This window comes from Dendropsophus ebraccatus, chromosome 15 (assembly GCF_027789765.1).
Source record: "Dendropsophus ebraccatus isolate aDenEbr1 chromosome 15, aDenEbr1.pat, whole genome shotgun sequence".
NCBI lineage: Eukaryota > Metazoa > Chordata > Amphibia > Anura > Hylidae > Dendropsophus > Dendropsophus ebraccatus.
In genome coordinates this window covers 75431431-75443566 of record NC_091468.1, presented here as the reverse complement: position 1 = coordinate 75443566, position 12136 = coordinate 75431431, and the positions used below count along the sequence as shown (strand labels likewise).

Here is a 12136-nt window from a genome sequence, read left to right as displayed (position 1 = left end):
ATTTTTTTGTTCAATTTCACCACAATTTTAATTTTTTCTGGTTTCGCAGTGTAATTTATGGTAAAATTCAGCCGTCATTGCAAAGTACAATTAGTGACGCAAAAAATAAGGATAAGGGCTCATGTGGGTTTCTAGGTGGAAAAATGCAAGTGCTATGTATGGCCGTATATACACAAGGAGGAAAAAACGAAAATTGGCCCCGTCCTTAAAGGGTAAAGTGTCACTGTCGTTAAAATTTTTATTGCAGAAATCAATAGTCCAGGCGATTTTAAGAAACTTTGTAATTGGGTTTATTAGCCGAAAAATGCATTTTTATCATGAAAAAGCAGTTTGAAGCTCTCCCCTGTCTTCATGGTTTTCCTATGGAGAGAGAAAGTAAAGGCAGCAAAAACAGGACAATAAAGAGTTAATTTACACTCACATCCTGGGCTCCCTCCTCTGACAGTCACCACTGAGCTATCTGACTTCTAATTAGGGCTCTGAATAGCTCCCCTGCTGTGTAATCCTTTGTTCTCAGCTCTCTGCTGTCAGCTAATCTCCCTCCCTCCCCCTCCCCTCTTCATAGACCAGACAGATCCGACTGATGAAAAAACAGTCGAGATTTCCTGATTCTGAGCAGTGGATGACAGAAAGGAGAGGAGGGGGGGGGGGCCTGGGAAAAGCTTTTTACATGCAGATAATGGCAGATTTGGCTAATAAACCCAATTACAAAGTTTCTTAAAATCGCTTGGACTATTGATTTCTGCAAAAAAAAAAATTAACGACAGTGACACTTTAACCCCTGCCTCCCTGGGCCAGGCTGCAAGTAAACATAAGTGCTGCATACTCACGGGATTGGGCCGCCGCGCTGATTCCGGGGTGTCATTCTCTGATCCGCCGCTCCGTTCCGGAGTTACAGCATTCTTTGTATGCTGATGGATCAGACTTGACATCAGCATACAAAGAACACTAACTCCGGAATGGAGCGGCGGATCTGCCAACGGCTGACACCCCCGGAATCCGCGCGGCGGCCTGATTTGCGCTCCTGGGCTGGGTGGCAGCAGGCTGGTATTATTAGGCTGGGGAGGGCCAAAATAAATGGCTGGTTGGTTATGGAAATAGGGGGAACCCTACTCGCTTTTTTTTTTTTTAAATAAATAAATAATAAATAATAATAATAAATAATAATAAAAAACCCGCATAGGATTCCCCCTATTTCCATAACCAGGCACTTAAGGCCATTGCATTACTGTAAAGTGAAAATTTGGTGATAGGTTCTCTTTAAACAGTAGGTAATTTCCTGATGGCCAATTCCTTTTAACTACCTGTTAAGATCCACACTTGAGTAGAGCTCAAGGCCCTTGCTGAAGTATTTGTGCTGGGAGTCCAGGCATGACAGTGATGCTGCACAGGTACCATGCTTTATCCATTCATGTTTCCTACAAAAGAAGAAATCAGTCGGAGTAATATAATACTAAACTTTATACAAACTCTTCTGTCCTGTTATGTTAAAGGCATTGTGTTAAATTAGCTCTAGGCAGAGAGAGAATACGCCTGCAAGCATCTCTGTGTTAAGGCCCTATTCCACGGAACGATTATCATCCGTATTCGGCCAATATCGGCCGCTACGGACGATAATCGTCCCGTGGAATAGAGTGCAGCGATCAGCCGCCATCGTTCATGTCGGCATCGTTGCTTGTTGAAAAACAAGCGACTGATATAGCAGCGATCTGCTGCTGGCGCTCCGTTGAATAAGAGCGTCGGCAGCAGACGCTGCTGTATCCTATGGGCTGCCCGGACGATCAGCGATCCTCCGAGCAGCCCCTCCGCATCTCCCCGCCGCCCCTCCCGCACTCACCCGCTCGCTGCAGCTGCGTTGAATAGCGGCGGCAGCGAGCGGGAAACAAGGAGCAAACGAGTGCTCAGAGCGCTTGTTTGCTCCTCTAAATCAGTGCTTCCCAACCTTTTCCACCTCGGGGCACCCCTACTAAATAAGGTTCTACAAAATAAGAAAACCGTCATACAGTGACTGACAGGTGACGTCTTCTTTGATCTGAGGAGTCACTTTCCCTTTTCCTCTCCATCCGCCATGATGATTCCTTCCAGCTACTTTTCATCTCTTCAGAACCTGCGAGACAAACAATTTAGGCTCCGCACATTTCTAGCAACTTCCTTCCCCTTCTCCCTCCTGTCGGCTCCCATAGTAACTGCGCTGTTTGGTGTTATGTGCAGTAAAACGACTAGGAATGTGGGATGCCCCCTGTATGTAGGATCCCCTGCTGTGCCCCCTGTATGTAGGATCCCCTGCTGTGCCCCCTGTATGTAGGATCCCCCGCTGTGCCCCCTGTATGTAGGATCCCCTGCTGTGCCCCCTGTATGTAGGATCCCCTGCTGTGCCCCCTGTATGTAGGATCCCCTGCTGTGCCCCCTGTATGTAGGATCCCCCGCTGTGCCCCCTGTATGTAGGATTCCCTGCTGTGCCCCCTGTATGTAGGATCCCCTGCTGTGCCCCCTGTATGTAGGATCCCCCGCTGTGCCCCCTGTATGTAGGATTCCCTGCTGTGCCCCCTGTATGTAGGATCCCCGCTGTGCCCCCTGTATGTAGGATCCCCTGCTGTGCCCCCTGTATGTAGGATTCACTGCTGTGCCCCCATGAACTAATAATGCCCCCAGAGTTGCCCCCATGAACTAATAATGCCCCCAGAGGTGCCCCCATATACTAATAATGCCCCCAGAGGTGCCCCCATACACTAATAATGCCCCCAGAGGTGCCCCCATGAGCTAATAATGCCCCCAGAGGTGCCCCCATGAACTAATAATGCCCCCAGAGGTGCCCCCATGAACTAATAATGCCCCCAAAGGTGCCCCCATGAACTAATAATGCCCCCAGAGGTGCCCCCATATACTAATAATGCCCCCACAGGTGCCCCCATGAACTGATAATGCCCCTAGAGGTGCCCCCATATACTAATAATGCCCTCTGCTGTGCCCCCATGAACTAATAATGCCCCCAGAGGTGCCCCCATGAACTAATAATGCCCCCAGAGGTGCCCCCATGAACTAATAATGCCCCCAGAGGTGCCCCCATGAACTAATAATGTCCCCAGAGGTGCCCCCATATACTAATAATGCCCCCAGAGGTGCCCCCATATACTAATAATGCCCCCAGAGGTGTCCCCATAAACTAATAATGCCCCCAGAGGTGCCCCATATACTAATAATGCCCCCAGAGGTGCCCCATATACTAATAATGCCCCCAGAGGTGCCCCCATATACTAATAATACCCCCAGAGGTGCCCCCATATATTAATAATGCCCCCAGAGGTGCCCCCCATGAACTAATAATGCCCCCAGAGGTGCCCCATATATTAATAATGCCCCCAGAGGTGCCCCCATATACTAATAATGCCCCCAGAGGTGCCCCCATATACTAATAATACCCCCAGAGGTGCCCCATATATTAATAATACCCCCAGAGGTGCCCCCATATATTAATAATGCCCCCAGAGGTGCCCCCATATACTAATAATGCCCCCAGAGGTGCCCCCATATACTAATAATTCCCCCGAGGTGCCCCCCATGAACTAATAATGCCCCCTGCTCTTCCCATTAAAAAAAAAACAAACATCCTACTCACCTAATCCGCGCTGTGCAGGCAGCAGCTCTTCCTCCTCCTCTTCTGGCTCCATCTTGCGAGCCGCGGGGACGGGACTTCCGGCAGGCGTGATGACGTCACATGATCACGCCTGCAGGAGAGGTCACGTCCCGGCCTCCCATAGGCTGCTGGCATGAAGTGCCGGGGGCCTATGGGAGTAAATATAGGAGCAGGACGCTGACAGGTCCTGCTCCTGTATTCTGCTTACTTTAATGTTCCGCCCGCTCACAGTGCTCACTGTGCAGGCGGAACATGAAAGTGATCCGTGCATCCCGAGAAGCTGCGCGGCCGCAGCTTCTCGGGATGTTAAAGAGACAGCGCACATTTCCCACCGGGATCCCGCGACACCCCTGGCGGGTTCTCCCGGCACACCAGTGTGCCGCGGCACCCCGGTTGGGAAACGCTGCTCTAAACGACCCATGGAATAGGGGCTTTAGAGTTCAGTCTGTGTGTGTGAATTCGGCTGGAAGAATCAGGCGACGCCCGAAAATGCTAAAGAATTGATAACTTTCCCTGAATAGTGAGTAAAGGTTACCAGAAGCTGAGGGAACTGAGTGATCCTATAATGGAGGTACAGGTTGCTCAGGAAGATGATCTAGCGGGGTCGGCATTCCTAGACACAGCCAGGGGTGTTAATCAAATTGTTCAAAAGCTCCCTTATAATTCACAGAAGTGGATCATCCATGGTCTCCATTATAAACAGGTTCACAATGTCCCATTTCCTCCTTTTACCGTGTTTTTAGACTCAACAGGCGAGAATTAGACCCCTGTTTTGATTTTACTTTGTCACGTTCCACTCCCCCTGGTGTTAAACCTCTCAACCACCAGCAGCAGTCCACAAAACTAACGTTACCTCTTCAGGTTTTCCTTCCAGAGGGTTTAAGTCCTCTCAAGAGAAGAACGAGAGGTTAGGTTAATTCTTGCCTGTTGAGTCTAAAAACACGGTAAAAGGAGGAAATGGGACATTGTGAACCTGTTTATAATGGGGACCATGGATGATCCACTTCTGTGAATTATAAGGGAGCTTTTGAACAATTTGATTAACACCCCTGGCTGTGTCTAGGAATGCCGACCCCAGTAGATCTCCTTCTTCCTGAGCAACCTGTACCTCCATTATAGGATCACTCAGTTCCCTCAGCTTCTGGTAACCTTTACTCACTATTCAGGGAAAGTTATCAATTCTCTAGCATTTTCTATAGCTTCTACTGACCCATAACACTTATCAAGTCTTTCCCACACCATCCCTAAAGCAAATGTACCATCAGTAGATCCACTTTAAGTACTGCCTATGTATAGAACGGCGCCAGCGCGAAGAAGCCGATGCCACGGTCCTTTTTTTTTTTTTTTAAGTAACCCGATTCCTGTGTGTGGTGCTGTTCTATTCACGGACACTGGGGGCAGGCAGGAAACCCCTGCCCCTCTATGATGCGTCTCCATTAGAATCAGTGGGTCATGGAGGGGCAAGGGTTTCCCCCCCACTGGCTCCTGCCTCCAGTGCTTCAACCCGGCCCAGTGGCCATGAATAGAATGGCGTCATACATGGGGACCGGCTTCCCCGCACCAGCACCATTCTATACATAGGCGGTACTACTGATGGTACATGTGCCTGTGTCAGGATGATTTATGTCTCCGATTCTTTTGGCCATGCTCTGTGGCTTTCAGCACAATTGCTCTTTAGCTAAAGGACTTTTAGGAGGAAAGTCCTGTTCAAAAATCTGCCCTGTAAGAATCTGTCCAGCAGGCCATCGGGATCAAGATATATGAAATCTTAGATGATCAGAGCAACAGGTCTTTAGCTAAGTCCACCTTCTTTGACACCTTTAACACTTTAGGGCCCAGTTCTCCCTACTCTTTAAGGACATGTGCAGGTACGGTAGAAACAGCAGGGAGAAAAGCAACTGGGTACAAAGCCAAATCTATGGCTGGTCAGACCTGCTCATCACTGCCAACCATATTGGAGTGCAATCATATTCACACCAACAGGTCTGAGATACCAACATGAGAGGTAGCGGCATTCCACCCCCATTTGAAGCATATAGCTCACCCGATACCTGAATTAGACCCAGAGGCTCCGATAGCCAGAGTCCTTGGGAGAGATATACTAGGAGTCCATGAAGCTAGAGGACAGATTACCAGCAGAATGCTCCATATGCCCAGAGACTTGACCTAGGGTGGATCATTACAGGACATATCTGTCTAAGACAGGGGTGTCAAACTCAAATACACAATGGGTCAAATTAAAAAATTTGGACAAAGTCGTGGGCCAACCTTAATGTTTGCTGAAGCGTGCGTACAGCGTTCTTGTCAGAGCGATGTGCATCTCCAGACGCTGGACAGTATGATAAATGATATGATCAATTGCTATAGCAGGGCCGTTTCTAGGGGTGGGCGAGCCAGGCCACCGCACGGGGCACCCACAGCTAGGGGGTGCCAGGCGGCGCCCGACAGTACCCGGCCCGCAGCCCCCGCATCATTAGGACTGTTCCGGGGATCTGGAATCTAAGTTCCAGATCCCCTGGCCAGAGCGACCATTAGCTGTGCGTACAGCAGGCACAGCTAGGGGAAACAGCAGCCGGGGCAGAGACAGAGGCTTCCTGTGCAGGCGGCTGTGTATGACAGGTGGCGGCCTGCACCGGAAGCCAGAAGAGGACGGACTCACCAAGAAGAGGAGCTGGAGGCAGCAGGGACAGAGGTGAGTATCTGGTGGGGGATCCTGTACAGAGGGAGCCCCGATATGTCCCGATAAGCCCGCCGCCCCCCCAGCGATAAGCCCCGCCCCCAGCGCCAGAGCTGACAAGTCACCCAGCTCTCCCCTAATCCTGAATGTCAGTATAATGGAGGTCACCCAGCTCTCCCCTAATCCTGTATGTCAGTATAATGGAGGTCACCCAGCTCTCCCCTAATCCTGTATGTCAGTGTATAATGGAGGTCACCCAGCTCTCCCCTAATCCTGTATGTCAGTATAATGGAGGTCACCCAGCTCTCCCCTAATCCTGTATGTCAGTATAATGGAGGTCACCCAGCTCTCCCCTAATCCTGTATGTCAGTATAATGGAGATCACCGAGCTCTCCCCTATTCCTGTATGTCAGTGTATAATGGAGGTCACCCAGCTCTCCCCTAATCCTGTATGTCAGTATAATGGAGGTCACCCAGCTTTCCCAGTATCCTGTATGTCAGTGTATAATGGAGGTCACCCAGCTCTCCCAGCATCCTGTATGTCAGTGTATAATGGAGGTCACACAGCTTTCCCAGTATCCTGTATGGCAGTGTATAATGGAGGTCACCCAGCATCCTGTATGTCAGTGTATAATGGAGGTCACCCAGCTCTCCCCTAATCCTGTATGTCAGTGTATAATGGAGGTCACCCAGCTCTCCCAGCATCCTGTATGGCAGTGTATAATGGAGGTCACCCAGCTCTCCCCTAATCCTGTATGTCAGTGTATAATGGAGGTCACCCAGCTCTCCCCTAATCCCGTATGGCAGTGTATAATGGAGGTCACCCAGCTCTCCCCTAATCCTGTATGTCAGTATAATGGAGGTCACCCAGCTCTCCCCTATTCCTGTATGTCAGTATAATGGAGGTCATCCAGCTCTCCCCTAATCCTGTATGTCAGTATAATGGAGGTCATCCAGCTCTCCCCTAATCCTGTATGTCAGTATAATGGAGGTCATCCAGCTCTCCCAGCATCCTGTATGGCAGTGTATAATGGAGGTCACCCAGCTCTCCCAGCATCCTGTATGTCAGTGTATAATGGAGGTCACACAGCTTTCCCAGTATCCTGTATGTCAGTGTATAATAGAGGTCACCCAGCTTTCCCAGCATCCTGTATGTCAGTATAATGGAGGTCACCCAGCTCTCCCCTAATCCTGTATGTCAGTGTATAATGGAGGCCACCCAGCTCTCCCCTAATCCTGTATGTCAGTATAATGGAGGTCACCCAGCTCTCCCCTAATCCTGTATGTCAGTATAATGGAGGTCACCCAGCTCTCCCCTAATCCTGAATGTCAGTATAATGGAGGTCACCCAGCTCTCCCCTAATCCTGAATGTCAGTATAATGGAGGTCACCCAGCTCTCCCCTAATCCTGTATGTCAGTATAATGGAGGTCACCCAGCTCCCCCCTAATCCTGTATGTCAGTGTATAATGGAGGTCACCCAGCTCTCCCAGCATCCTGTATGTCAGTGTATAATAGAGGTCACCCAGCTTTCCCAGCATCCTGTATGTCAGTATAATGGAGGTCACCCAGCTCTCCCCTAATCCTGTATGTCAGTGTATAATGGAGGCCACCCAGCTCTCCCCTAATCCTGTATGTCAGTATAATGGAGATCACCCAGCTCTCCCCTAATCCTGTATGTCAGTATAATGGAGGTCACCCAGCTCTCCCCTAATCCTGAATGTCAGTATAATGGAGGTCACCCAGCTCTCCCCTAATCCTGAATGTCAGTATAATGGAGGTCACCCAGCTCTCCCCTAATCCTGTATGTCAGTATAATGGAGGTCACCCAGCTCTCCCCTATTCCTGTATGTCAGTGTATAATGGAGGTCACCCAGCTCTCCCAGCATCCTGTATGGCAGTATAATGGAGGTCACCCATCTCTCCCCTATTCCTGTATGTCAGTATAATGGAGGTCACCCAGCTCTCCCCTAATCCTATATGTCAGTGTATAATGGAGGTCACCCAGCGCTCCCCTAATCCTGTATGTCAGTATAATGGAGGTCACCCAGCTCTCCCCTAATCCTGTATGTCAGTATAATGGAGGTCACCCAGCTCTCCCCTAATCCTGTATGTCAGTGTATAATGGAGATCACCCAGCTCTCCCAGCACCCTGTATGTCAGTATAATGGAGGTCACCCAGCTCTCCCCTAATCCTGTATGTCAGTGTATAATGGAGGTCACCCAGCTCTCCCCTATTCCTGTATGTCAGTATAATGGAGGTCACCCAGCTCTCCCCTAATCCTGAATGTCAGTATAATGGAGGTCACCCAGCTCTCCCCTAATCCTGTATGTCAGTATAATGGAGGTCACCCAGCTCTCCGCTAATCCTGTATGGCAGTGTATAATGGAGGTCACCCAGCGCTCCCCTAATCCTGTATGTCAGTATAATGGAGGTCACCCAGCTCTCCCCTAATCCTGTATGTCAGTATAATGGAGGTCACCCAGCTCTCCCCTATTCCTGTATGTCAGTGTATAATGGAGGTCACCCAGCTCTCCCAGCATCCTGTATGGCAGTATAATGGAGGTCACCCATCTCTCCCCTATTCCTGTATGTCAGTATAATGGAGGTCACCCAGCTCTCCCCTAATCCTATATGTCAGTGTATAATGGAGGTCACCCAGCGCTCCCCTAATCCTGTATGTCAGTATAATGGAGGTCACCCAGCGCTCCCCTAATCCTGTATGTCAGTATAATGGAGGTCACCCAGCTCTCCCCTAATCCTGTATGTCAGTATAATGGAGGTCACCCAGCTCTCCCCTATTCCTGTATGTCAGTGTATAATGGAGGTCACCCAGCTCTCCCAGCATCCTGTATGGCAGTATAATGGAGGTCACCCATCTCTCCCCTATTCCTGTATGTCAGTATAATGGAGGTCACCCAGCTCTCCCCTAATCCTGTATGTCAGTATAATGGAGGTCACCCAGCTCTCCCCTAATCCTGTATGTCAGTGTATAATGGAGATCACCCAGCTCTCCCAGCACCCTGTATGTCAGTATAATGGAGGTCACCCAGCTCTCCCCTAATCCTGTATGTCAGTGTATAATGGAGGTCACCCAGCTCTCCCCTATTCCTGTATGTCAGTATAATGGAGGTCACCCAGCTCTCCCCTAATCCTGAATGTCAGTATAATGGAGGTCACCCAGCTCTCCCCTAATCCTGTATGTCAGTATAATGGAGGTCACCCAGCTCTCCGCTAATCCTGTATGGCAGTATAATGGAGGTCACCCAGCTCTCCCCTAATCCTGTATGTCAGTATAATGGAGGTCACCCAGCTCTCCCAGCATCCTGTATGTCAGTGTATAATGGAGGTCACACAGCTTTCCCAGTATCCTGTATGTCAGTGTATAATAGAGGTCACCCAGCTTTCCCAGCATCCTGTATGTCAGTATAATGGAGATCACCCAGCTCTCCCCTAATCCTGTATGTCAGTGTATAATGGAGATCACCCAGCTCTCCCCTAATCCTGTATGTCAGTATAATGGAGGTCACCCAGCTCTCCCCTAATCCTGAATGTCAGTATAATGGAGGTCACCCAGCTCTCCCCTAATCCTGAATGTCAGTATAATGGAGGTCACCCAGCTCTCCCCTAATCCTGTATGTCAGTATAATGGAGGTCACCCAGCTCTCCCCTAATCCTGTATGTCAGTGTATAATGGAGGTCACCCAGCTCTCCCCTAATCCTGTATGTCAGTATAATGGAGGTCACCCAGCTCTCCCCTAATCCTGTATGTCAGTGTATAATGGAGATCACCCAGCTCTCCCAGCACCCTGTATGTCAGTATAATGGAGGTCACCCAGCTCTCCCCTAATCCTGTATGTCAGTATAATGGAGGTCACCCAGCTCTCCCCTAATCCTGTATGTCAGTGTATAATGGAGGTCACCCAGCTCTCCCCTATTCCTGTATGTCAGTATAATGGAGGTCACCCAGATCTCCCCTAATCCTGAATGTCAGTATAATGGAGGTCACCCAGCTCTCCGCTAATCCTGTATGGCAGTATAATGGAGGTCACCCAGCTCTCCCCTAATCCTGTATGTCAGTATAATGGAGGTCACCCAGCTCTCCCCTAATCCTGTATGTCAGTGTATAATGGGGATCACCCAGCTCTCCCCTAATCCTGTATGTCAGTGTATAATGGGGATCACCCAGCTCTCCCCTAATCCTGTATGTCAGTATAATGGAGGTCACCCAGCTCTCCCAGCATCCTGTATGTCAGTATAATGGAGGTCACCCAGCTCTCCCCTAATCCTGTATGTCAGTGTATAATGGAGGTCACCCAGCTCTCCCCTAATCCTGTATGTCAGTATATAATGGAGGTCACCCAGCTCTCCCCTAATCCTGTATGTCAGTATATAATGGAGGTCACCCAGCTCTCCCCTAATCCTGTATGTCAGTATAATGGAGGTCACCCAGCTCTCCCCTAATCCTGTATGTCAGTATAATGGAGGTCACCCAGCTCTCCCCTAATCCTGTATGTCAGTGTGATGGAGGTCACCTAGCTTTCCCAGTATCCTGTATGTCAGTGTATAATGGAGGTCACCCAGCTCTCCCAGTATCCTGTATGTCAGTGTAATGGAGGTCACCCAGCTCTCCCAGCACCCTGTATGTCAGTGTAATGGAGGTCATCCAGCTCTCCCAGCATCCTGTATGTCAGTGTAATGGAGGTCATCCAGCTCTCCCAGCACCCTGTATGTCAGTGTAATGGAGGTCATCCAGCTCTCCCAGCACCCTGTATGTCAGTGTAATGGAGGTCATCCAGCTCTCCCAGCATCCTGTATGTCAGTGTGATGGAGGTCACCTAGCTTTCCCAGCACCCTGTATGTCAGTGTAATGGAGGTTATCCAGCTCTCCCAGCATCCTGTATGTCAGTGTAATGGAGGTCACCCAGCTCTCCCCTAATCCTGTATGTCAGTGTAATGGAGGTCATCCAGCTCTCCCAGCACCCTGTATGTCAGTGTAATGGAGGTCATCCAGCTCTCCCAGCATCCTGTATGTCAGTGTAATGGAGGTCATCCAGCTCTCCCAGCACCCTGTATGTCAGTGTAATGGAGGTCATCCAGCTCTCCCAGCACCCTGTATGTCAGTGTAATGGAGGTCATCCAGCTCTCCCAGCACCCTGTATGTCAGTGTAATGGAGGTCATCCAGCTCTCCCAGCATCCTATATGTCAGTGTAATGGAGGTCATCCAGCTCTCCCAGCACCCTGTATGTCAGTGTAATGGAGGTCATCCAGCTCTCCCAGCACCCTGTATGTCAGTGTAATGGAGGTCATCCAGCTCTCCCAGCACCCTGTATGTCAGTGTAATGGAGGTCATCCAGCTCTCCCAGCATCCTATATGTCAGTGTAATGGAGGTCATCCAGCTCTCCCAGCACCCTGTATGTCAGTGTAATGGAAGTTATCCAGCTCTCCCAGCATCCTGTATGTCAGTGTAATGGCGGTCATCCAGCTCTCCCAGCACCCTGTATGTCAGTGTAATGGAGGTCATCCAGCTCTCCCAGCATCCTATATGTCAGTGTAATGGAGGTCATCCAGCTCTCCCAGCATCCTGTATGTCAGTATAATGGAGGTCATCCAGCTCTCTCAGCATCCTGTATGTCAGTGTAATGGAGGTTATCCAGCTCTCCCAGCATCCTGTATGTTAGTGTAATGGAGGTCATCCAGCTCTCCCCTAATCCTGTATGTCAGTATAATAGAGGTCATCCAGCTCTCCCAGCACCCTGTATGTCAGTGTAATGGAGGTCATCCAGCTCTCCCAGCATCCTGTATATCAGTGTAATGGAGGTC

The 12136-nt window shown here is 49.7% G+C and overlaps 1 protein-coding gene across 2 annotated transcripts in view; it reads right to left on the bottom strand.

Annotated features, from left to right (window-relative positions):
- RNASET2 (ribonuclease T2) overlaps positions 1-12136 on the bottom strand; it is a 113368-nt gene that overhangs the window by 17315 nt on the left and 83917 nt on the right. For both annotated transcript variants that reach the window (XM_069954381.1, XM_069954380.1), the window contains exon 7: positions 1305-1418. In XM_069954381.1, coding sequence (XP_069810482.1) covers positions 1305-1418 — 114 coding nt within the window. The remainder of the gene's footprint in view (positions 1-1304; positions 1419-12136) is intronic.